Raw genomic sequence first — 27,578 nt, 5'->3', positions numbered from 1 at the left:
TTAAATATGTATTTCCAAGAAACAGCTGCAGCCAAAGTTTGAATCTCTACTTATTAAAAACCAGTCTGGATCAAAGTGGACCAACTCTTTCGTTATTTCATAATGAACATATCTTAGTGGAGGCAATCATTTTGCAGGATAATTTCTTTTAAAGCTTATTAGGGAGTTTATTTCCTGTTCAGTATTTTCTGTATAACCTGGAAACCAGGATAATCCTGAAGATTATATAACAAGCATGAGCATAAAGAACGTATTATTTTAAATACTACTACTAGACTTCTTAAGCAAAAAGAAAAAGAATCAACAAGACTATGTCATTTTCTTTTGCGTACAGAAGGCCCAGGGATGCTCTAGGGAGAAACACATGGCCTAATGGATACAACACGGGACTGGGAGTCAGAAGGTCATGGGTTCTGTTCCCCATTCTGCCACTGTTTGCTGTGGTACCTTGGGCAAGTCACTTCACTCCTCTATGCCTCGGTTACCCAATCTGTAAAATGGTGATTGAGGCTGTGAGCCTCACGTGGGACAAGGACTGTGTCTAAGTTGATTTACCTGTATCCACCCCAGTGCTTAGTACGGTGCCTGGGACATAGTAAGCGCTTAAATACTACTACTATTATTATTAAGAGACTGGGGGGAAGGATGAGGAAAGGGATGGGGAAGTGAGAAAGAATGATGGTTTATGTTCTAGAGTTTGCAAAGAAGGAATTCTGGGTATCTCCCAGGATGTTGCTCGAGGCATGGTGAAACGTGCGTCCTTAGCTAGAGTGATCATTTCGAGGGATGCTCCATCCTGAAGAGAGGTGAGGGGGTTCTAGGTGGAGCTGAATTCGGAATGGGATCTCATCACAGCTTAGTCTTTTGCACTTGAAGATGACACTGCAGATGGTGAGAGCCTGTCACTGAGCAAGGAAGTTCTGCAAAAACCATTCCAGTCCACACTGTGTGTACTTAAAAAGTGTCCTTTGCTGTGCACAAGCATCTGCCACTGGCAGCACCTGTTCCCATCCTCTGCTCCGTCTCGGGTTTCCCTAATGCTGTGAAACCTCTACTCCTGAAGCATTACTTTTCTCCAGGATGCGTCGTCTACTGCTCGTGAGTTTCTGAGCCGACCGATGCCCTATACCACTCTGTCTGAGGCAGTGAGGAACTGCCTTTAAAGCAGCTGCTTCTCTTTACCTTTCACATCTTGCCCAGTGAGGTTGTGTTGCAATGAGCATGAGTTCATTGCTGGTGAACTAGCTGCATTCCATGGCTTCATTGTTGGCGATCCTCTCCTGCTGAAAATAGTCCATAGATGAAACTGAGAAACCAGATGTGCTTTCTGTGGTAGGTCCAGGTCTCACAACCACGTAGAAGATTTACTACTTTGTAAACCTTCAATGTGGTACAGTTGCTCGGCCAGTAAATCTCCCAGAAGATGTACTAGCCTTCTTCACCGATGCGGAGAGACAAAAGTAGAAACTGCGAGGAAGCAGAATTCAGAGACGACATTAAAGTCCCTGTTGCTGATGGGTACTACTGAGTGCGTAGGCGATAGGCTGAGAATAGACTGGCAGATAATTTTGGCCTTCTTCACAGGCATCGGTCAAAAGTGCTGTGCTGACTCTCTCCGTGAGGTGAATAACCATTGGTAGTCTTTTTGTCGTGACTCTCCAAGATTTTTGAAGCTGTGCTGACTCTCGGCAAGGAGCATAACCAGGGGCAGTCTTTTTGTCGTGACTCTCTCCATGATTCTTGATGATATCTATGAGTCTGCTGAGTTGAGAGTGTTCCCCGATGTTTTGCTTTCTGAGACACCATATCTGATGCCTCCGAATAGAGTAAACCATGTGGCTTCCCTGCTCTAGGCTGACTGCCCGATCTCCAATGGAGAGGGTTAACACAGGTCCCCCTGGGGTGGGGGAGACCCGCCACCCGTCCATATCCAAAACAAGGCACTTCGACAGTCTCTCTGTGAGATTCTCTTCCATGAAAGCAGGGTCCCATTGCTCTGGAGAGACCCAAACAAAAAAGAACTGCACTCCCAAAAAGGATTCAAGAGCAGTTTTTCTTAGGGACTTGAGAATGGGGAAAAAAGAAAACAAGATAAACGAGTTCCTGGCTGAGGTAGAGGCTGGAGATCATCTTGAAGAGAAAACTCGGATAAGCAACTGGTCATCAATGTCTGGAGATCATTAATGCAGAGGTTACGGCCACCAAAAACGGACTCTTTCTGGTGAGAACTTGAGTTCACAACTATCTAGGGAACAGAGGCTTCTGAGAATAATGCTAATGTTCCCAGGAGTGTACACAGTTGAATTCAGAACGGCTGATATGGACTTGACTTCCATTTCTTTGGAAGATCTTTCAAGAGTACCTCCGAGGGGCTGCTCAGAGGGGAAAGTCCCAGAGTAGATCGAGCAGAAGGATTGTTGCCAAATTGTACATTCCAAGCGCTTAGTACAGTGCTCTGCACATAGTAAGTGCTCAATAAATACTATTGAATGAATACTCTGGGAAAGGATCTGACTGCTATCCCTTCCCCCTACCAGCTCTCAAAAAAATCTCACAGTTTAAGGTTTTCCACCTAGCGTGAATGACACTGGTACATGGCAGCCTCAGCTAGGCATATCACCAAAGAATCTCAAAACGGCGGCAGCTACATCATGGACAGTTCTAAGACGATGAGCTCCCAGGCCTCAGTAGAGTCCTAGTTGGAATTAAGTCCAGCTTGATCAGCCTTCCCTGGTGGGATGTGCTCATGGCCTAGGTTGATGTCCACTAATTTTTGTGGGTGTTATCATGAAGGCCAAATGGTTGGGAATTCTGGCTTCAGAATTTGGAAAATGGAACACTCTTCCAAGCTCTGCCCCCATGTGCTTAGCACTGGAGTCAAGGGGGTGGCTGGCTCCTGCCCGAGATAGTTGGCTCTAACTAGGATGGGAAAACATGCCTCAACTCTAATAACAATAATGTTGGTATTTGTTAAGCGCTTACTATGTGCAGAGCACTGTTGTAAGCGCTGGGGTAGATACAGGGTAATCAGGTTGTCCCATGTGAGGCTCACAGTTAATCCCCATTTTACATATGAAGTCACTGAGGCACAGAGAAGTTAAGTGACTTGCCCACAGGCACACAGCTGTCAAGTGGCAGATCGGGGATTCAAAATACTGGTGAGCTATATATACTGGATTCAATACACTGATGAATGGTAATGTAACTGACTTCAACTTTATCAACATTTTAAGAACATGAAAACTATTCATGCACTATTGGATCTTTGTTTCAACACCACTCTCTTGTCCAAGTGGAGTTGACACTCTTTAGCTAAACTGCTTTATCCATCTGCCTCAAACAAATCCAAAGAAGACGATGATGGACAAACCACCACCCTGCTCCGACATCCCTCTACTAAAAGCCCAGATGGAAATAAACGATCACACGGATGAAAGGAAAGAAGAGAGATCCTGAACCAGGACCAGTGTGAGGGTAGGTCTATCAGGGCAATGATCTCAGTGGTTAGGCCTCAGGGGGACAACCCTGACCATCAAAAGGCGGAACTGGCTGGTGTGGCATCACTTGGGTCCTGCAACCAATAGGCACAATCACTCATCTATCCCATTTCTACATCAGCCTCCTTGCTGACCTCCCAACCTCCTGTCTCTTCCAACTCCAGTCCATACTTCACTCCACTGCCCCGATCAACTTTCTATAAAAACGTTCAGGACATGTCACCCCCTTCCTCAGAGATCTCCATCCCCCACCATATCAAACAAAAACTCCTAATCATTGGCTTTAAAGCAGTGCGTCACCTAGCACCCTCCTACCTCACCGCTTTCTCTCCTTCTACAACCCAGTCCACATACTTAGCTCCTCTAGTGCTTTCTCACTGTGTCCCAATCTCACCTGTCTCACTGCCGGCCCCTGGCACAAATCCTAGCTCTGGCCTGGAACGCCCTCCCTCCTCAAATCTGACAGATGATTACTCTCCCCCCGCCCTGCCCCCACTCAAAGCCTTACTGACGCCGCATTTCTTCCAAGAGGCCTTCCCAGACTAAGTCGCACTTTTCCTCATCTTCCACTCCCTTCTGTATCGCCCTGACTTGCTCCCTTTGCTCTCCTTGCATCAAACCAGCTCCACAGCCCTTAGGTATATATCTGTAATTTTATTTTTTTGTATTGATGTTTGACCCGCCCACACCTACCCCGACTGTGAGTTTATTGTGGGCAGGGAATGTCACTGTTTATTGTTGTACTTTCCCAAGCGCTTAGTACAGTGCTCTGCACACAGTAAGCACTTAAAAAATATGATCGAATGAATACGTGAATGGGGTTCGACAAGTCAGGGAGTAGTACAAAGGCAGAGCCACTACCTGGGCATGTACCCTACCCCTTGATTCTCTCACCACCAAAGGGCCCAGGGACTTGTGCTTCCTCTGAGCAAGGCTTGACCTCTCCTTGCCTTGCCTCACCTCACCTTTCGAACACTCTCCCGGCAGACGGAGCCTCCAGATATGGGGATTCCCCGATCTTCTCTTGTTTAGCCATGGAAAGGCACGAAATTCTTCTTCCCACCTAAACTGAATGCCACCTGCTGTCATTTGGGTCCATTTCCTCTTGTCTGGCAAGAGGTCTGGAAGGTGGTCACCCTCTTCTTGTTGGAACAGTAACCCTTAACATATTTCAAAGCCCCTTTCTCAACATTCTCTTCCCCACATGAATAATCTTTTGCTTTCCCTCATTTACATTTTCTGACTCTTTACACTGCTTTTTGCTTCTCTCTCTGATACCATTCCAGATTCTTAGCATTCCTTTTACTGTGGTAGAGTCCAGATCCTGGGCACAGAAAGGGTCTGATGGTACTTAATTTACAGATCCTCCATTTCTCGTTCCTACTGAGTCCCTTGAAGATTGCCCATACTTTCATAACTCTGATTCAGCTGTCTGCTCTGCACCCTGCATCTTCCTCTCTCATGCTCACAAATAACCAGTGACAAGAGGCAAAAATCATTCCTCAGCTGGCATTTTCTCAGGTCGCTTTTCATCCCTGTAATTTGTTGCTATTGGAGTTATTGTGTCTCATCACATCATTTGAATAAAGTCATTTGGAATTTGAATCCTTTCCAGCCTGTTACCTACAGATTCAATGAGCAGCTTCCATTTCGTTGATAAAAATGTCAGACCACGCTAGTGCAGGCACCTGAGGAACATAAGGCCACAAAGCCATGGGACCAGGAGCCTGGGTCACATCAACAGACCATCCAGTACAGTATTCTCTATGTAATAGAGGCAACAGGATAACTACAGGTTACCTTCTCTGCCATCAACTACAAACCACTGAGAAGCTCTCGAGTCACACCTTAAAAACCCCATCAAGCATCACTGTACAGGGTGCCTTTATAAGGTTTACAGCTGATTTGCAGCTGACTGACCAAGGCATCCACATCACCTGCCAGAGAAATATAAACTGAGCATTGCTGAATTTTCTGGGCTGCTGGGATTCACTTGCTAGCCAACACAATAGTACTCCATCAATAAGACGGAACGCACCTAAAAATAGCCATTGGATACACGGAAAATGACTCACATACTACTTACTCGTTAATAATCAGATCTGGAGCAAAACACAGCAGGTTTGCACTTGATTGTTTGTATGATCTCCATCCTAGGGCAAAAGCCATCAGGAACATCCAGGAGTACTGAAGCAGGGTCATTTGGTCATCCAGGTGTAAATTTCTGAAACCTGAAACAAAGCCCCACCAAGTGGAAAAAAAAAATCAGAAGGGGACTGTTAGGTGGTGAGCAACGGGGTTCAATTTCAGAGGTTCTGGGCATTTCTCTTAGCAGCCAAAGCCAAGCCATGTATCACCCACGGCAAGCACAAGTGGATGGGAATGATCTTCATTCCACACTTTTAAAATGGTTAATGTTTACGATAATGGTCAGTTGCATTCAAGTCAAAACAAAGATGTTTTCATTTATTTTTCAATAATATTATTTTGGTAGAGGGTTGACATAAGCCATCCTGCAATAATGAAATGGAATAGGCCAAAATGAAGAGTAAACCTAGCCTACACAGGAAACATTAGAGTTTTAGAGCTGAGACAGGATAGATTCTCAGCTAACAAATGCATTTCCAGGGTTTTATTTTCATTTTGATTTTCATTTGTGCAGGCACCAGCCAACACTTGTAAAACACAAATTGACTCCTTTTTGTCAATTACGTTGCAAATAAAATGTTTACTGAGTGCTAGGAGGCAGGTGGAATAACCCACCCCAAAATCAGCCTGCCTGTCAGGAAAGTGAGATCAGTCAGCACCCAAGAGCAATGTACACTTTTGATAATGATAATAATAATAATGATGGTATTTGTTAAGCGCTTTCTTTGTGCAAGTCTGTACTGGGATGGATACAAACAAACTGAGCTGGACACAGCCCCCATCTCACATGGGGCTCACAGTCTTAATTCCCATTTACCGATGAGGTAACAGGCACAGAGAAGTGAAGTTACTTGCCCAAGATCATTCAACAGACAAGTGGCGGAGCCAGATTTAGAACCCAGGTCCTTCTGACTTCCAGGCCTGTGCTCGCCCACTAGGCCATGCTGCTTTTCTTGTTCCCTGTCCCATGCCCTTATTCCCTGCTCCAGAACAGACTCTATTCTTGGTTGATTTCCACTCTTCCTCTCCTGTCCTCATTTTTTAAATGCGCTTAACTACGGAAAAGAAGAGTCTCCCAACTTTGAAGCTGCAATGTCAAAGTGGGAAAGTCTAAGAGGAATGAGAAGCCAAATTGAGTAGAGGAAATACCCACACTGCCTTCTTTTCTCCTTCCCTGGTCTCTAGGGTATAGATTAGTGATTCTCCATTTTTCATCCAATCACCTTGCCCACCACTGCCTCCCAAGTGCCCCCATGGTAAACATGTCCCACAGTGGCTCCTAATGCCTAGACACTCTGCCACGTTGCCACAAGGCAGGAGGAGCTCCCTCAAAGTTGCACCAACTTTAACCTGGGCCTATTTGGGTTGCCGATTCGTGTGCTAGACATCTAGCCTCTGTTCTCTTGGGTCAAACCCCCTACCTTCCTGCTTCTGTACATTCCCAGGCACCTTTACCACCTTTCTTAAGGGGTTAACCGATTCCCAAGTCTAACCTCTCCAGCCCTGACCTTTCTCATTCTCTGATATCTCGCATTTCCTCCTACCTTCCAGATGTCTCTACTTGGATGTGCCACCGACACCTCACCCTTAAAGTCTTACAAATCTGTTGCACTGCACTCTCCCAAGTACTTAGTAGAGTGCTCTGCACCTAATAAGTGCTCAATAAATACAAATGACTTTTTGATGGATAGTAGAGCCAGTTGTCTAAGTCTTCGTTTCTGCCATAAACCTTCTGTGAGTCAGCTTCCTGTCCTTTTCCTTCTCGTCCCAATTAGTCTTACCCTTGCTTGGGGGCAAAGGGAGTACTGTGCGTAAGCTCCCAAACCCCCTTTCAGTTTTGGCTTTTGGAACAAGTGTGTCACGGAATGGAAAAGATGGGGAAGAACTACTCTTGGTGACCAGGGGGAGGATGGAGAGAAATAAATGGATAATTTCTAACATGCTCCTCGAGGAAGGTCAAAAGCCATGGATGGAATCAGTGCAAAGGGAGTGAAACTTCCAAAGATGCTGATTTTATTTGAAAAAAAGAATTAATGAAGATGTATATGTACTCTTAAGACCTCCATTTTCCACTTACTTCCTTTAGCTTACCTGGTATTGCCTTTGCCCATTTTACGGCGGCAATCACCTGGCGGCCTCCTAGCATGTTGAGCGTTGACATAATCCTCCAAGTCGAATCGGGCATGGAACTGTCGTAACCTGAATACAACACTTCTGGCTCAATGACCTCCAGCAATGAAACCAGAGTAGGGGTGAGCTGGGGCAAGGATGCAGGAACCAAGTTTTTGTTGACAGGACTTTCCGAAGCCTCTCTCCCTGCAGTTGCACCAGCCTGCTGGATTCCTTTGATCTTTTTCTTGGTTTTTCGAGCTACACATGGTAAGGAAAATTCACAATGAATTCATTTTAAACACCATAGATTGGACATTCCATACTCTGTCTTTGCACACAGAGACACACACACACGCACACAATGTGCTAAGGATTAGTAAAACTCAGCAATTGTTTGGAAATTCCTAATAACTGAGGCTAAAGGCAGGTGATATGTTTAACCTGAGTGATAATTATTTGGGAGAGGAGACAAAAAAGACCATCTCTTTAGGAGATGGTCATGAATACACAGTCAGAAACTCTAAAAAATATGCCTGTCATAGAGAGAGGTGTTTTCCAGTCTTCCCACTGCTAGCAATCAATTAAGTGCTCACATAAAGATTATCATCTCTAAATCTGGAAAGACCCTAGAGAAGGGGAGAGCTTCTATAACCTTCCTTTGGTAACGAGTTCCTGCATGCAGTCATACTAATTTATTATTTTTACTATATATCAAGCACCGTGCTAAGTGCCGGGGTAGAGACAAGATAATTAGGTCGGACACAGTCCCTGTCTATGTGGGCTTCTGGTTTGCGTCTTCTAGTCACTGAGCTGACCAATTATGAGACCTCACAGTTATGCCAAGAGTTCTATGCTTGGGCTCTAACATGAGCTAATTTGGGCACACCTGCAGCCCCCTTACCAGAAAAAGGCATGCAAATTTTGGGGTACTATTACTCCAAGAATGCCAGAGGTAATGCAAGAAGCAGCGTGGCTCAGTGGAAAGAGCACGGGTTTTGGAGTCAGAGGTCATGGGTTCGAATCCCGGCTCGGCCACTTGTCAGCTGTGTGACTGTGGGTAAGTCACTTAACTTCTCGGTGCCTCAGTTATCTCATCTGTAAAATGGGGATTAAGACTGTGAGCCCCACGTGGGACAACCTGATTCCCCTGTGTCTACCCCAGTGCTTAGAACAGTGCTTGGCACATAGTAAGCGCTTAACAAATACCAACATTATTAAGGCCAGTGGCATTTCAGGAAAAAAAGAAAGGAAAATCCTTCTACTGCCTGGTTAATATTCTCCTGTTTGTCAACAGGAGACTGGACAGATGTCTTTTAAGGTTCCATCCACATTTGCACTCAAAAGTGAGATATATGAATCCGTTCAAAAACAGGCACTTTAATACATTTTAAAATCTCATCAAAATAACTTAAAGTAATACTTAAAATGGCGCCAAAGTAGAGGAAAGCAATAATAATAAAAAGGATATATTTCTGACTATATTAATTGTGGTATTTGTTATTCACTGTACTTAGCAGTGGGGTAGATACAAGGTAATTGAGTCAGTCTCTGTCCCATATGGAGTTTACACTGCAAGGGGAAGGGAAAACATGGACTGAGTCCCTATTTTACAGATGAGGGAACTGAGGCCCAGAGAGGTTAAGAGGCTGGCCTAAGGTAACACAGCAGAGAAGTGGAAGAGCCAGGATTAGAACTCAGGTCTCCTTAGTCTCAGGCCTGTGCTCTTTCCACTAAATCACTCTGCTTCTGGTATTCATTCATTTAATCAATCATTCATTTGAATTTATTGTGCATTTATTGTGTGCAGTGCACTGTACTAAGCTTTTGGGAGAGCACAATATAAGAATTAACAGACACAGTCCACACCCACAGCGACCTTACAGTCTAGTGCTACATACAGGTAGAGCTCTATTAGGAACTTAAATATTAAGGACAGCTACAACATTAAAAGAAATGTTAATGCAGACGGCAGCAGCTAGAAAAGAGTTTCCTGTAATTTCCTTTGAGAAATTCCTATGGAACTTGCATTGAACTGAGTTGTTAATATCTACAGTATTAGATTACTCCCCTTGGGAGAAACTTAAGGAACATTTTTGGAATCGGTTGCCCATACAAAGGTCAGGTTCGATCCAAAGGAACACCCTGGGAAAGCTCCCTCAAGTTCTGCAATAAAATTTAGAGAAAGAGTAAATGAAATTCAATGTTAATGCTACACCAATAAAGCAAAGACGGCCGGAACCAGTGGCATCAACCATTAGGTCAACTGCTGTCCACACTGTCAAGAGTTGGAGCTGAGACAGAGCATATTCAGCTCTTGTTTGTGTGACTCTGCCCAAGCTGGGAGAAAAAGGAGTCATCTATGGCCAATTTCTCAGGTGCCTACCTGCCTGTGAGAGGGCAAAAAGACAACCTTGTCTGGGTTTTCTTTCGTAAAATAAACCTACTTATTGATAGATGATTTCTGTCTTACTTGCTTATTTACAGTCAAACAGGAATCTTCAATATTCTCCATAATTAATTCTTGATCCCCCAAGGCGACTGCCAGTACTGACAACCTGTGTGCGCTAAAAACAGGGCTTTATTTAACACTAAACAGCCTCTGAACTGCAGGGCACCAGGGAGTATATTTAAATCCTAAAAGACATGGATAAAATACTACATGCCAAATCTGCAATTCTTTTATTTTCATTAAGAATAGAATGATTGAATACAGAGCAAAGTTTATTCTGTAGAAAAAAATCTTATCCATGCACGTTATAGGAATCAGAAGATAGTATTGACAACTAAGATACGTGGTAGTAAAAGCTCATTATTCTTCAAAAGCAACCTTATTTCTTGTTAAGGAAGAAGGGAATGATGTGATCGAGGCGTCCTGGAAAAACGACAGATTTCTCTGAAGCTTTGGAAACCTCACTGAACTTCTCTAGTAGAGGTTAAGCAGAGCTTAAAGAGTAGGTCAATTGCTATTTTATTCTAACTGTCAAATTCGAAGATAAAAATGGGCAAATACTAATTTTATCAATAGTTTTTATTACTGAATCAAATAACGTGTCAAGATTTTTCTAAGAGGGTTATATTAAGCAATTTCATGACCCTATCCGTTGTCTTTTTAAAAAATAAAACATTCCATTCCATGGAAAATAACTGGTAGCCTCACGTACGTTCTTTCAGAGAAAAATCTGAAATTGTTTCTTTGTGTATGATTTGCCATTACTGGGAAATAAATTTAAATACTACTGCCCCAAAAGAAGACAAAATAACAGTTTAACACAAATGTTAGAAAATACATATACTCTAAGATTACTCAATAAATCTTTGAAACTAGTAAATATTTTCACTTACTTGAAGCACTACACCTAATAGATTACAGCTCTTGTTTTAAAAATAAAATCTGACAGTAAACTCAAGACCAGACTGAAAAACTATGCTCATGGCAGAAGTTTGAAAGTAGCAAAGAATTGAAGACAAAATACATCTTGACTGCCTGTTGATGTGTTACTCCATGTCTTTAACACAATTCCTTTGAAACTTTCATTACATAAAGCTGCTCAGATCAAAGGAAAACCAATGAGTGAGAAAATATGCCTTGGGATTAGGGACAAGAATAGATGTAAAACATATGGCTTATTGACACTTCATTTAAATATCACAGTGTGCCAAATATGCCTAGCATGAAAACTGGAATTACTAATAGGGACACATTTATACTCACTCAAATCATCCACATTGGATGTGTTCACTATGCATTTTGGACATAATGCTAAAAAGGAATTAGGGAATGTTGTTTGCATTGGGAGAGCCTATTTGGATACACTGTGACGGGGATCTGGAAGAAACAGTTGCTTGCATGTGCCTGGCAGTTACAAATAAATACCAAACATATATTTTCTTTACAGCAATGTTTTACAAAAGCGCAATCCTCTCATTATAGGAGAAATGGATATATTAAAGACAGGATTCAGATCAAAATGCGGCTTTTACACTTAAGTCTGCAAAAACTCTTCAATTTTGAGAATAAACTTTTTTTGACAGATTTCCTTTGTGGGCAAAAGAGGAAAAAAATACATTCAAGGTATAAAAAAAATTGGACAAAGCATCTTCTCCATGTTAAGTGCCTCAAAAAGTGTCTTTCACATAGGGTATTGGATAAAGTAAGGTTCTGGATGTCAGAAGGACTTGGGTTCTAGTCCCGGCCCCCGCCACCTGTCTGCTGTGTGACACTGGGCAAGTCACTTAACTTCTCTATGCCTCAGTTACCTCATCTATAAAATGGGGATTAAGACAGTGAGCCTCATCTGGTATATGGTCTGTGCCCAATCTAATGTACTTGTATCTACCCCAGAGTTTAGTACAGTGTCTGGGAAATAATAAGCGATTAACAAATACCATTAAAAAAAGCTGCATTAAAGATTTTCTTTCAGTTCTTATAGGTGGACTGAAGTAAAATAGAAAGTGAAACATTTGGTAAAGATTGCATGTTACATTAAACTGTGATCTTATGCAGTCTGGTGGAAATTTTACATGATGTGACTGATGTAGGGAAACAAGAACAATTAAAAATCCTTTTTTTCTCAATAAAAATATGGACATCAGAGTTTAAAATCACATATTTTGACCCTGGCAAGCTATTATCCTGCTTAGAACCTAAAACAAAAATGAGTCTCTTTTATGATTCAGAGGAAAAAATCTCTTCAAGTATTATACATTACCTTCTAGATTCATTCCGGCTTGAAGACATTTTCGATAGCGGCAAGCAGGACAGTTTTTTCTCCGAATTTTATCTATAATACAATCATTTCTTCCAGCACAAAGGTAGTTATGTTGTCCTACAGAAAAAAATGAGAGTACAATCAAAACATTGCAACTCTTCCCTGATATTTCAAGATAAACTTTATGGGCATTTCTCTGGGGCAAAGGTAAAATGGGCAGAGAATGCTGAGGTCTGAATACAGCAATGAATATCTTGAAAGCAAGCATTTTTGTAAAATGACACATCCTAACTTCTTCTTAGTCATGAGAGGAACAATACTGAAAAGTTTTTAAAATAAAATTCCCTTTCAAATAACCAATGACCACAAAATATATCTTTCAGTTAATACTGAGAAAGGGAAAAACAGAAATAGCCATGGTTTCAAAGTATTAAAGTCAGAGGAGGGAAACTGGAAATTCATATTCACCATTAAAACACTCTGTAAATGAATCCAACACTGATTTTTAAAATAAAGTGACAGAAAAGCCATATTTAATCTAATCTCCTGGAGAGCAATAAAATTGGCTGCCTGATCGGCAATCAACAGTATTCACGGAGTGCTTAGTCTGTGCAGAGCACGGTACTGTTTGTGGCCTTGATCACTGCCCACAAGGAGCTCAGCGTTTACAGGAGGAAACTGACATCAGAATGGGTTAGGGTTAATGGGAACAGTAGAGTAGGGTAATATTTACAGAAGTATTTTGGGGCGGGGGTGAGTATCAAGGGCCTTACAGGGTAATAATAATAATAATGTTGGTATTTGTTAAGCGCTTACTATGTGCAGAGCACTGTTCTAAGCGCTGGGGTAAACACAGGGGAATCAGGTTGTCCCACGTGGGGCTCACAGTCTTAATCCCCATTTTACAGATGAGGGAACTGAGGCACAGAGAAGTTAAGTGACTTGCCCACAGTCACACAGCTGACAAGTGGCAGAGCTGGGATTCGAACTCACGAGCCCTGACTCCAAAGCCCATGCTCTTTCCACTGCGCCACGAGGGTACTCAGCCAAGTGCATAGTTAGCACAGAGGGAGGGAGGATAAGAACAACAACAACAACAACAACAACAAATGGTATTTGTAAAGCTCTAAATTATGTACCAGACACCATACTGAGTGCTGGGGTGGATACAAACAGATCAGGTTGGACCAAGTCCCTGTCCCACGTGGGGCTCACCGTCTCAATCCCCATTTTACAGATGAGGTAACTGAGGCCCAGAGAAGTGAAATGACCTGCCCAAAGTGCACACAGTAGACAAGTGGCAGAGCCGGGATTAGAACCCATGACCAGGCCCATGCTATCCACTATGCCATGCTGCTTCTCTATAAAAGAATTAAAGGGCACACTCTGAGAAGGCCTCTTGGAGGAGAGGTGATTTTAAGAGGGTTTTTAAAATGGGGAAGAGTAGTGGATTGCTGGACACAAAAGGGAAGGGAGTTCCAGGCCTGAGGGAGAATGTAGGCAACAGGTTGAAGGCAGGATAGGCGAGACAGAGAGTACATAGGAATTTGAGAAGCGGAGGGTGGGACTGGTTTGTCGGAGATCAGCAAGTTTAGGAAGGAAGGAAAGGGCTGATCGAGTGCCTTAAGATGGTGGTGAGGAATTAAGACTTAGTACAGTGTTCTGCATACAGTAAGTGCTCAATGCCAATGATTGATTAGGCATCATTATAACTCTTCACTGTTTATTTATAAATATCTAACAAATGAAGTACACTCTTCAAGAAATGAACCGAATGGCTGATTTTCATGGTGTGGATAAGATGCTTCAGATGCCCAATCTGGTGAGGAGAAAACACAGGAGGAGAAAAGGGAGAGTTGAGCACCTACTGCTTATTCGTTTCTCACCTTGTAGTTCTGTGGCCGGTGTGCCTCTACCTGACTTATGCTTGGGTATCAGGATGCCCAGAGGAGCCTCATCAGGGGAACCCAGGGGACTGGACCAGCCCTAAAGACCCAGGACTTTAGCTGCTAGAGCTGGGAGAGATGGGAGTGGTAATTAATATCTGTAATGTACTTATTTATACTAATACCTGTCTCCCCACTTTAGACTGCAAGCTCACTGTGGAATGAATGTGTCTGTTTACTGTATTGTACTCTCCTAAGGGCTTATTACAGTGCTCTAAACACAGTAATTGCTCAATGCATACAAGTGATTGAATGTCTGACTGAATGAATGAGTCGTTCAAGGTTGACCAGGCCCCTCCAGGCATCCGATTAGCCAAGACCTTACAGAGGGAGTGCTGGACTGCCCTGGTTTCAACCCCAAAACAACAGGTTCTGATAAAAATGGACCATTCTAGGTGTCCTGGGGAAGGATAGGAGACAGCTTAATGCACCTTATAAATGAGAAAAAGATTTATGGAGTTTCTATTCCAATTTCAAATAATTTCAGAGCTGGAGACCATATTCTTTCAAGTGAATAGATATGATTTCAAATTCAGTCTTGGAAATATTCTACAGGGAATTCAAAGGATATTTTATCTTGGAGCCAAAAGAAAAAGTTGGGTGCTTTTTACAAACTTTTCAGTAAGGCACTAGCTTACAGCTACAAGAAAACACCCGGAAGATCTTCAATTTCAGAGAAGACTTAAAAGGACTCTGAAACTAGACATAATGAACTCGTGAGCTAACTAGACAAATGAAAAACAGATCCTGGATATGAATAGGGATAGTCTAGCAGGATATTTTTAAAGAAGAAAAGTCACAACCAAGAAAGAGAAAAAAGATCTCTCTTCACTCCCTTACTTAGGTGCAACTGGTCCTGACTGATGGGGAAAAGCTATTTAATCAGTTCATCAATTAATAGCATTTACTGGGCAACTGTGCACAGAGCACTGTATTAGTACCTGGGAAAATACAGAAGGATTAGGAGACCCAATTCCTGCCTTCAAGTCATTTACAATCTATCTGGGAAACCAGGCAAAGATTACAGGTTGGAGGAAGTAATAGTTCATTCATTAAATTATATTTTTTGAGCACTTACTATGTGCAGACCACTATTCTAAATGCTTGGGAGAGAATGATACAACAATAAGCAGACACTTTCCCTGCCCACAATGAGCTTACAGTCTAGAGGCAGGGAGAGAGACATTAATATAAATTACATAAATTAGATATAAGTACATAAGGGCTGTGAAGGGGGAAAAACAAAGGGAGAGTGCGGGCAAGACAGAAGTGAGTTGGGGGAGAGGGGGGCTTAATCAGGGAAGAGCTCCAGGAGGAGATGTTTCTTTAGTAAGATTTTGAAGGGAGATTCAGGCCCAAGAGCATAGGCAATGTAGAAGGGAAGGAGAATAAAGTGGAGAGAAATTAGCCAGGAAAGGCCACTTGAAGGATGTATGATTTTAGTAGGGCTTTGAAGATGGGGAGAATAAGGGTCTGTGGATATGAAAGGTGAGGGAGTCCAAGGCTGGAGGGAGGACATGAGCAAGGGAGCATGAGAAGAGACTGAGGCTGAGACTGAGAAGAGACTAAGTAGGTTGGTGTTAGATGAACAAAGTGTGTGGGCTGGGTTGTAGTGGGAGAACAAAATAGGTATGAGGGAGTGAAAGCTGTGAGTACCTTATGGCTGATGGAGAGGAGTTTCTGTTTCAATTAATCATAGTTACTGAGCACTTACTATGTAAAGAGTGATATACTAAGCACTTGAGAAACTACAATACAACAAAGTCGATAGGCACGTTCCCTCTCCAAAACAAGTTTACATTCTAGAGCTTACTGTAGCTTACTTATAGTCTACAGTCTATTTGATGTGGAAATGGATGAGCAATCATTGGAGGTTTCTGAGGAGTATGAGACATGACAGAATGACTTTTGAGAAAAATGATCTGGGTAATAGAATGAAATATGGACGTCAGCAGGGGAGAGGCTGGAAGCAGGGAGATCAGTAGGAGGCTGACACATTAATGGACAACTGTTTGGACCAGGGTAGTATAAGTTTGGATGCAGAGAAAGGGGCAGACTCTAGAGGCAATGTGAAGGCTGAACTGAAAGGATTTGGTGACAGACTGAAAATGCAGATTGAATGAAAGGGATGAGGCCAGGGTAATGCCAAGATGAAGAGTTCTGTTTTGGATATGTTAAGCTTGAAGTGTCAGCAGGACATCGAAGTAGAGATGTCCTGAATGTGGCAGGAAGAAATGCGAGATTGGCCAGAAGGATGGCAGTCGGGGCTGGAGACGTAGATTTAGGAGTCATCCCTGAAGATGGGGTCGAAGCTAATGAAGTCAATGAGTTTTCCCAAATTGTTGGCTAAAAGGGAGATGACTGCTCTTGTAGAAGGGGAGGAGGTCTGATTTTATAGCTAAAAATAATAATAATTGTGGTATTGTCAATAATTGCGGTTGAGTGTCAAGCACTATACTGAGCGCTGGGGTAGATACAAGATAATTAGGTCCCACATGGGGCTCACAGTCTAAGAAGAAGAGAGAACAGATAGTGTATCTCTATTTTGCAGATGAGGGAAGTTAGGTCCAGAGAAGTAAAGTGACTTGCCCTAGATCACCCGGTAGGTAATTGGAGGAGCTTAGTCCTCTGACTTCCAGGCCCTTGGGCTTCCCACTAGGCCACACTCTTTTCTATTAACTAAATCTTCTCAGAGAGGTAACTTTTTAATTTTTTTTCTTTTACAAAGCAGAATATATCACCCAGAATTTTTTAAAGACAAAGTTTCTCTTTCTGCAAGATCTTGTGGCTCTTTCGCTTTATGGGTATTCCTGGGCTTGGTTATGCAAGTGTGCACGGCTAAAACCAGGGCTGGATTGAGCCATGGGAGAGCAGAAGAATCCCCAGGAGCCAGGGCTCACATGGGCCACATCAGACTCCATGTGACTCCTGGAATTTCCCTTTCTTCCTTCCGTTTCTTCGAGCCAGTGCCAGCTGAAGGTGGAGAAATTCGCCTCTTCCAACTTCTCCCCCTGCCAAGCCACCCCTGCAACATTCATCTTCGAACATCCTGGTGAGAATTTTGGGGTCAGTCTGGCCTGGGCTTCAAATCCTTGAGTTAGAGACAACTTTCAGGGTAGCTTCAAGCTTCCAACATTGTAAATTTAAAAAATGCCTTCTTCTTTGCTGGAATGGCTGAACTCCTAAAATGGTGAATGTTTTGATATGGTTGGAAAAATGTAATCAGCTATACTAAACTGAGGTAAAATCAGCCTATGAGGCAAAATGAAGCTTTAAAAAATAACTGCTTATCCAGTAAACTGGAAAATTTTTATCTCAAATTTGGGGATTCCACTTTTGGACACAAATAGCAATAATATTTAAATTGATCTAGCCTGAAAATTATGCATGAGATATTTGATTAAAGTATCCTTAAGACCTGCCCACCAATCAAAAGGCGCCATTGCCACCACCCTCCCCATCACCTTCAACGTAGATGAAAAAGCTGCATATTTCATTCTCTTCTAGATACTTTTACTGGAAAATCCTGGCCCCACTTCTCCTTCCTCCATGGATGTGATATGGGGGGGATACCTCCGTCTTCCTCCCTTCTGCCAGATGGGGACAGAGTCTTGTAAATCAGGGTGGTCCTGGGTGTAGCAGGCTTGAGCAGGCCATTTCTGGCCTTCCAGATAGGAGCAGAGCAAGGTAGGACTCTGCTGTTCCCATAAAGCCAACCTTTGTTGGGGTTTCCCTACTCTGCTGAAGGGAGCTGGGTCATGTAGCTGCAGACCCTCCTGTTGCCCCCACAGCAATTCTCTGTTAGGAAGGGGAGGGGAGGGGTTGGCACGCTGGCAAGGTGATCGGCAGGTTCCTCTGGGCTGAAGAATCAGCAAATGCAAAGGTTTCTCTTGGAACGGCTTCTCTCTGAGCATTGACTCAATCAAATCAGATCCTACTGTTTCCAAATAGCAATATGTCAGAAACATGTCCTGCAAATCTTACCAAGGCATTGACATGATGATTATTATACCGCTGAAAGGCCTACCATGTTTCACAAAGATGGGGATGGAAGGGAAGTGAGGAACCAAAAAGGAGAAGTTCTTTAGGAAAATAAGTAGCCTAGATTTCCTCCCACTGCATCTGTGATGGGAGGACTGATGGCTGAGAAGCATAAATTCTTCTTTGAAGGCTCACCTTCCTTCACTTCTGCTATAAGGCCGGAGGGCTGCTAACAATAATAATAACTGTGGTATTTGTTAAGTGCTTACTACGTGCTAAGCACCAGGGTAGATACATGATAATCAGGTTGGACACAGTCCCTGTCCCACATGGGGTTCACAGTATTAATCCCTATTTCACAGATGAGGAAACTGAGGCACAGAGAAGCTAAGTGATTTGCCCAAGGTCACACAGCAGACAAGTGGTGGAGCAGGAATTAGAACCCAACTCCTCTGACTCCCAGTGCCTGCTAGTGGATCAGTCTATAGTCCACTTAGTAAATTGCACAATCACGCCAACTAAGTGTTGCTAAATGTTGATTCAATCTTGGCATCTGGAACCTGAACATTACCTTGACAGTTTCCTAATTTATACTTTAAATACATAAAAAATGAATCCAAGGAAAAGGAGATAAGGAACATAAAATGATGCAAGAAACTCAAGCAGACCTGTAGTCAAAACAGTAATCCTTCTCAGAGTATTTATATGGAAAACAACTGCTTTAGGGAATCTGTACCGACTGTGCCATTTGCAAACTCTTTGCATAACCATAAAATATAAAATGACCTTGTATTGACAACGCTCTTATCGATGCTGTAAGAAATCTAAAAATTCTCTATTGAATAGCTCTCACTTCCTGCCCCTTAGATTTATAACTAAATTTCCCTTCTCTCCTCCATGTTTCATTTCCCTTCCTGGTAGGCCAAGTCTAGATGTTGACCCTGCAGTCCTTTCTAATTCCTCCCATCTTACCTTCCCATCCTTGGTCACTTTTGCTCTTCCTGGTCTATGACTCCTACATCAATTGTAAATCGCCCAGAGGTTCCTAATACTCCACGTGGATTGTCAGAAACATAATGAAACTCTTCAAAACACATACTACCTTCCACGGCTCTTTTGAAGAACACTTTGCAACTCCCGCAGGTCAGGACTCCGTAATGACACCCCGAGGCCTCGTCAGAGCAAACCAGGCAGAGTTTGGGAGGTGGTCCCGTCGACGTTGAGGAACTGGATGGTGGAGAGCTTACATCTGGTCTCATTCCGGGGCTAAAAAGCAAATTAAGAAGGGGGAGAAAGCATTGTTAATTATGTCAGAAATACAATTTAAAATAAACCAGTTTGGGGGTTCTTTTGGCTTTGTTAGATGTTTAATTTGTGTTGAAACATACTGTCACCTGATACCTGATATTGTTTTGCAATGATGGATAAGGGTTTATTATAGACAGCTTCTTTAAACACCAAGGTGTTCATATATTCATTTATTCAACCTAAAAGTATAGAAAAGTAGAACTCTAGCATTCTCTCTCAACTCCTAAATTAAATAAAGAATTTCAAGTTGAAAGTTAATTCTCAAGTTAAAAGTGGGGAAATGAACAATGACACTCAGATAAATCACTGACTTCCATTAAGCTTGAATGACTGAGTCTGCAAGGGACAAGTAAATCAATAAATCAATTGACCCACAGTATTTATTGAACTCATACCTTGTGCAGAACACTGGACTAAATGTTTGGAAGACCACAGAATTAGAAGGCAAGATCTCTACCCTCAGGAAGCTATCAGTTAGCAGGGAAGACAGACACAAAATAATTTACAGACAAGAGGAGAGAGGAAAAATGGATAATGTAGAGGAATAGATACTTAAATAGGTGATAAAAATTGAATGGCTTTTGTTAAAAAAATTCCCTCAAATAAAAATAGCTAATTTAGACCCATATCTGAAGAAACAAAAATATTGTTCTATATTACTCTGAGTCCTCCTCCCCAAGCAGATAAACCACCATGACAGCTCAGCCTGCCCCAGGAATCCAGGAAAGAATTCAGCCAGGAAAGTAAGTGTGCTAACATTTCTGGCTTTTTCACTGACCCTCTCATTGTCCTCTTTTCCTGCTGCTACCACAATTAAAGACATAAAATACCTATGGCAATACTGTATCCTTTTCAAGGTCCTCCACTGATTCCTCAGTTGTCCTGCATCACAAACTCCTCTTCTTCCATATTCTCCACACTCTTGCCAACCATAATCCTATTTCCCCTTTAATGTCCCCTGATTAAAGCCCAACCAGCTCTTGTAATCACGTTACCTTTAGTAATCTTTTACAAATATTTATGTACGGTTTAGAATTATATCTTCCCCATTGTACATGGTATAATTCAGTGCAGGAGGCAGGTGTTCAATAAATACTGGTTTGTGATGGTAATCGGAGGCAGAAAATACATCTACAAAGTGGGTAACCAAGCAAATTCTTTATAAGCCATCCATGTCTAATGTGGCGATCATTTTGTCAAGGATCATTAGAGGAGAGCTCCGTATTTTCCTTTAACCTTCTGCCCTCAATAGGAGGAGTTGGTGATGCTCCTGGATTATATGGGTACCCTCGGGGGAAGTATCGCTCTGATTGGAGCTAGAGAAACTGTATGGCCTAGTGGAAATAGCACAGAACTGGGAGTCAGGGGACCTGGATTCCAATCCCAGCTTCATTACTTGCCTGATGTGTGACCTTGGGCAAGTCACTTAACTTCTCTCTGCCCCCGTTTCCTTATCTGTCAAATGTGGATTAAACAACTGTTCTTTTTCCCCCTTCGACTGGGAGCCCCATGTGGGATAGGCATCGGGTCTGAGCTGATCATCTTAATTACCCAGTGTTTACTGCAGTGGTCAGCACATAAAAAGCACTCGCATACCACAATTATTACTATTAGATCTAACCAAATAGAAGCAGTATCCGGGAGCAGATCTAGAAAGAGAGCTAAGACTACAGAATGAGGCAAACAAGAGATGAACAGTGATAGAATTATGAGGGAGTCACTCCAGAGAAAAAGAAACAGGAATTACAGATTTCAAGAGAGAGGGAATGGGGGCAGTATCCCTTTAAAGAACGCTTATCCATTTTAAAATGTCATTAAGTTCAGCTACTTTAGGTTTCATGGTTTCTCTTTCATTTTGAACTTCCCCCAGATTTCAATTTTACTGAGCTCATACACAAATGAAAGAAATAACTACACTGGCTGGGCGAGAGGGCAGGAGAGTCACAGAACCGAATAAGAAAATGACTGATTAGATGAAATTGTAACTAGAACACCACCACCGACACTGGTCCTCCTAAGGGACAGGAAGACCTGGCACTTCCACAGTTGCTTATTGATTTTATTTATCCCATTCCAAACCAGGAAATATGCAGAATTGATGAGGACCTAATTTCAGGGGATAAGAACTATAGTTAACCCTGGCAACTCCATTCAGTACTGATAAGGCTTCATTTTACTTTGCAGCATCCCTGCCTCCCGGAGACACTGCACCCAGCTCCTCCCAAGCCCTAACACCTAGAAAAATTAAGGAAGGATTAGGAGCTGCAAGAGGGTCTACAGCTGGGGTGGACAGCACAGTCCAGGTATGCATTTTATACCTCCATGGATGGTTTTCTGGTGAAAGGGAAAGCTAATCTCCCTGCATGGTGTACTCTGCTGGACAGGAGGTGTTCCTGTAGCATGAGAAGCATCATGGCCTCGTGGCAAGAGCACTGCCTTGGGAGTCAGAGGATGTGGGTTCTTATCCTGGCTCTGTCACTTGTCTGCTGCGTGACCTTGGGCAAGTCACTTAACTTCTCTGTGCCTCCGTGATCTCATCTGTAGAATGGGGATTAAGACTGTGAGCCCCACGTGGAACAACCTGATTACTCATATCTACCCCAGCACTTAGAACAGTGCTTGATATGTAGCAAGTGCTTAACAAATACCATAATTACTATTATTATTACTATTTCCTAACTCAAAATGGGCCTAGCACAGGATGGGGCAAGTTTCAAACAGCCCTCTGATGCCCCAGCCCAAAGCTGATTGATGACTGTGTTTTTTTCAAATCTTTAGTAATGATAAGCCATTTGAAGATGAAGCTATGAATCTTGATCCTTTTCTATTAAGAACTCTACAAACACCAAAAGCACTTTAAAAAATGTGGCTGGTGCTACCCTGCTAATTTTAAGTTTTCACTCTAAAGTATATACATATAACTTTTGGTGAATAATAATGTTGGTATTTGTTAAGCGCTTACTATGTGCTGAGCACTGTTCTAAGAGCTGGGGTAAATACAGGGTAATCAGCTTGTCCCACGTGAGACTCACAGTTAGTCCCCATTTTACAGATGAGGTAACTGAGGCACAGAGAAGTTAAGTGACTTGCCCACAGTCACACAGCTGACAAGTGGCAGAGCCAGGAATCGAACCTATGACCTCTGACTCCAAAGCCCAAGCTCTTTCCACTGAGCCACGCTGAACAATTTACAAAGAACACATAAAGTAGATGCATATACTAAAGATTCCTCTTGGTAAAATTTTATTTTCCTCTACCGCTCTTCTCAAAAACATTCCATTCACTCGCAAAGAAGTTTTCTGATTTCTGGGCAAATGGATTTGGGAATGTGTGTCTGTTACTGGCAAGCATACATTTCCAGAATTTTCAATAAGAATTTAAAAATAACTACTCTGGTGATCTATTTGCAAAATGAGCCGACTAACTTAGGCAATGGTCACTGCTTTGGCTTATTTGACAGAAATAAAAATTTCTTCCCTGGGACTTAACTATCAAGATGAAAGGTTAGAGAGCCAAATTTTCTTCCAAGAGCTACAGCCGAGTGGTCCAAAAGGGAGGAAAGAAGGGCAGCTCTGCCATGCCCCTTCCCCAATTCAGAACCTGAGGGAATCAATCATATTTATTGAGTGCTTACTATGTGCAGCGCACTGTACTATAAGCTCTTATGAAAGTACAATACGATATAACAGACACATTCCTTGCAATGCCTTCCTTCATCACTCAAGCATAGTGGTGTGGTTTAATTGGGTGGCATAGCCCTAAGATGGTGCGGTAGGCCCCCTATGCAGTACAGTGCCCTTAAAGGGCATGGAGGCTCTGTGCCCCAATTTTAGGGGCAGCCTTGGGGTTCCTCCCGGGGCCTGAGGGGAATCTGACCTAGGCACCAGGTGTTCTCATTTTAGGAAGCCTGTAGGAAGCAGGGATGATCCTGGAATCAACCCAGACTAAACGATTGGAAAGAAAGGGACGCTCGAACCACTGTAGACTCCTGAAAACAAGGGCCCGGTCCGGATCTCCCTAGGACCACCTGCCTCTGAAGGCAGTCCCTCTCAGGCACAATTCAAGCTTTCAAATTAATGCTACTATACTGCTCTCTCATATTCAGTTTGTGGGCCTCTATCATCTCATTTTATCTTCTGCTGCATTTAGGCCTAGCCAGTCTTGCCTCATCTTACATGTCTTAACTTCTAGTCTCTAAGTGTACACCTTTTCACTTGTCCCCACTGAGTTTCATTCTGCTGTCACAGGAGCATTTTCTAAATTACCGAGGTCATTTCAAAGGTGTTAGGGTGTCTAACCAATTTAGTTTCACCTGAGCTAGTCTCTCAATTATTTTGTCTAGGCCGGGCAAAACATGAGTTATTTACAGACATCTGAACTCTCCAATGAGGTATGCCTTCACCAAATGAGGTAGTGTTTTTCCCAAGATCAGTCAATGGCACTGAGTGCTTACCATGTGCACAGCGCTGTGCTAAGCATGTGGAGAATACAACAGAGTTGGTAGACACGTTCCCTGCCCACAACAAGCTTACAGTCTAGAGAGGAAGACAGAAGTGAATACCAATATGTGTTTTGAGGGAATCTGGATGCAGACATAGTTCTACTAGAGAGCGTGGTTACACTTAGCTGGTTAGAGCAAAATTTGAGGAAAGAATTAGAGAACGCTTTCCTGACCAGGTACGCCTGCCTGGATAGGAAGTTGAAAGGAAAGGTTGTGTACATGGGTGAAGCGTGGATCAAGACCCAAGTACTGCAGTGTGGTTTTCCTTTATGTGGGGCTGTTCTTCAGGAGTGCACAGGAAAAGGAACTCTGACACCATCACTACCTATTACACCTAATTTGACTTTAGAGGAACATGTCCAGTCCCAGGGAGACATCTTCAGATCTGCTCCTAGACACCTCACACCTTGATGCCAAGTCACTGGTTCGTCTCCTTCCAAGCTTGCCGAAGGCCACTTGGGAATTCCGGCTTTGAGTTGGAGATACTCTTCCTTCCCCCTTCCCCTGGCACCTTTTAATGACTTTCAGCTGCTGATCTGCAGCCTGCATCCTATACCTAAGTCCTCATGGAGTCTGGGGAAACTTATTTGCAAAGATAGGATATGAAAATAATAACAACTGTGGTATTTGTTAAGCGCTCATTATGAGCCAGGCACTAAACTGAGCATTGGGATGAATACAAGCAAATCGGGTTGGACACTGTCCCTGTTCCGCATGGGGCTCACAGTCTAAATCCCCATTTTACAGATGAGGTAACTGAGGCCCAGAGAAGTGAAATGACTTGTCCAAAGCCACACAGAAGAGAAGTGGCGAAGCTGAGACTAGAACCCATGACCTTCCAACTCCCAGGGCCATGCTCTTCACTATGCCACACTACTTCTCCTAAAGTAAGAGAGCGCTGCTACAAGTGGGAAGAAGCAGTAGGCTGATCGTTTCATTTCTTTCACTTAAGTGTTTTTATCCTAAACCTTCACTTTTCCCCTAGACCCTGTTCTTCAGCAGAAGTTATTTTCATCACCCTTGCTGAACTCACTGTGAAATTCTATATACGGTCTCCTGAAGACAGAGTCAGAAATGAACCGAGTCTCTCTGCATGGATCCATAGGAATAATAGAATTGCAAATTTCAATGCCACGGTAACCAAATTAACCTTCAACCATGGCTGGTGCAATCTAGGGCAGAGCTATGTATGATTGTGTGACCTTAAGAGTGGACTACAATTCCTAATGTACCTTTTTGGGTGTGCTGGCAAAAAGAGGGGCCACTCTTCAAACGTTACGGTAAAAAGAAATATATTCAAAGCAAGATGTTCAGATTCTTTTTTCAGGAGTAGCAATTTCACTCCTTTAACCAAAGACAAAACCATGTCCATTTATGATTCCCTACTGGGAAAAAAAAATTCTTGTTGAGAAAGAAATTAAATTTAAGGTGACAGAAAAAAATTTCAAAATTATGAAGTGAATGGTTATGTAGAGCAAATGAACAGTACAAAAAAAAAGGGACGGATATACTGAGGCAAAAATAAATGAACAAATGGACAGTTAAAACAGTAGTCAAGGGTCTGGAAGCTAACCTAGACTTCTGGCATCCCTTCAGGCAATCATTCTAAGCTATATCAGATAAGGACATTATTTACTGACTTCATGGAAAACTGCCAGATGAAACTACAGACATTGGAAAAAATTGTATTTTGTCATCCATATATGGAGAATATAATGGCCTATGAGAGACTGTGAAAGAAATGGAAAGATGTAAGATTGCGTCTTTAAACTAGAAATGATTGCAAATGGGTGAATTGATGAGTCGGTGATATTAAAATGCTGAAGAGGAAATGATATAGGTTTAAGTAGAGAGAAAGACACACTAAGGGGAGACAGCAGTGGTCTAGAGGGAGGAGCATGGCATTGGGAGTCAGAGGACCCACGTTTTATCTTAGTTACTTGTTGTGTGAACCCTGGGCAAATCACTTAACCTCTCCGATCCTCAGTTCCCTCACCTGAAAAATGGGGATAAAGACACCTGCTGTCTACATATCTTAGAGTGAAGACCCCATTTGGGACTGGGACTGTGTCCAATCTGATTATTTTGAATCTACTTCAGTCCTTAACCTTAAAGCACAGGGCTTTAACACATAGGATGGATTTAATAAATACCATAATTAATTAAGCAATCCAAAATTAACTGACCTGGGAAAAAAAGCATCAAAGAAAATCCTCATTCAACAATGAGCCGATTCTATCCAAGCACAGGTCTCTATTCAATCGGAATCCCCATTTCTAGTTATTGATTGTTCAAATTGTATTAGGGCCTGGATAAAATAGGCACAAGTTCCTAGCCCTACCTCATCAACCTTAAATTCTCAGCTGGGCCAGGATTCTAGATAAAACAGTTAGGGGTCCAAGTGACACATGCCAAATAGATATTTTAAAGAGAATTTCTCAGCTGTAATTCTGGAGGCGCATGCATGGGCTCTGGGAGTCACTTAGTGATGTCACAGTCACTTCCCTATTAATTTAACTACTACTGAAAAATAAGCCCTTTGTCATGAGGAAGTAGCAAGAACTGTGCTTTCCTAACCTTAAATGCACGCGGCTGAAACTTGAGAATGTAGAGCTATTGATTTAATCCATTGTACTGGATTTAATCCAGAAGCCTGGCATCCCTGCAGGAGAGCAAGGAACTTTCCCTGGGTTCCGAGATCTCCATGGCCGTTTTGCCAATGGAAAGTTTTAGCAGAATTACTGCAGCCTGGCTCTGGCCACCACATATCTATCTCCCCACCAAATCCAGGAGCCCTACCTTTTGATCATGAATTGCCAAGATGTGAGCATGTGTTTGGATTTGGGATCCAGATAAAAGTCTACCAGTGAAATTAATGATGGTACTTGTTAAGTGCTTACTACATGATGAACGCTGTTCTCTGCAAATCAGGCTAATAGGGTTGGACACAGTCCCTGTCCCACATGGGGCTCACAATCTTAATCCCCATTTTACAGATGAGGAAACTGAGGCACAGAGAAGTGAAGTGACTTGGCCAAGGTCACACAACAGACAAGTGGCAGAACCAGAATTAGAACCCACGTCCTTCTGACTCCCAAGCCCATGCTCTATCCACTAGGCCACGCTGCTTTTCATGTTCTGAAGACGGTCCTTCACCAGGCTAGGAAATTGATATAAACTAACCAGGTCTATTTTAATGTTCTAAGACTATGTCTTCAGAAACATTATGACACTTTACCTGAAACTCCACAATGGAGAAATCATAAAGAGAAAAAAAACCTACCCCAAACCACCGCCATATATCGAAGAAAATAATTAAGGTATATTCTAGTGACCAAAATATAGGTATTATCAAACTTTACCAAATATCTCAATT

The 27,578-nt window shown here is 42.6% G+C and overlaps 1 protein-coding gene across 3 annotated transcripts in view; it reads right to left on the bottom strand.

The window, feature by feature from the left end:
* The window catches only part of NR3C1 (nuclear receptor subfamily 3 group C member 1), a 131,132-nt gene that overhangs the window by 11,155 nt on the left and 92,399 nt on the right, over positions 1–27,578 (bottom strand). For 2 of the 3 annotated variants that reach the window (XM_029050019.2, XM_029050020.2), the window contains exons 3-6: positions 19,493–19,659; positions 12,467–12,583; positions 7,737–8,015; positions 5,584–5,728 (exon numbers count right to left, since the gene is read on the bottom strand). In XM_029050019.2, the coding sequence (XP_028905852.1) occupies positions 5,584–5,728; positions 7,737–8,015; positions 12,467–12,583; positions 19,493–19,659 (708 nt within the window). The remainder of the gene's footprint in view (positions 1–5,583; positions 5,729–7,736; positions 8,016–12,466; positions 12,584–19,492; positions 19,660–27,578) is intronic. The other variant, XM_029050021.2, reaches the window with a different exon arrangement.

This window comes from Ornithorhynchus anatinus, chromosome X1, assembly GCF_004115215.2.
Source record: "Ornithorhynchus anatinus isolate Pmale09 chromosome X1, mOrnAna1.pri.v4, whole genome shotgun sequence".
In the NCBI taxonomy this organism is placed as follows: Eukaryota; Metazoa; Chordata; class Mammalia; order Monotremata; family Ornithorhynchidae; genus Ornithorhynchus; species Ornithorhynchus anatinus.
The sequence above is the reverse complement of the archived record's forward strand: the minus strand, read 5'-3'. Positions and strand labels throughout refer to the sequence as shown.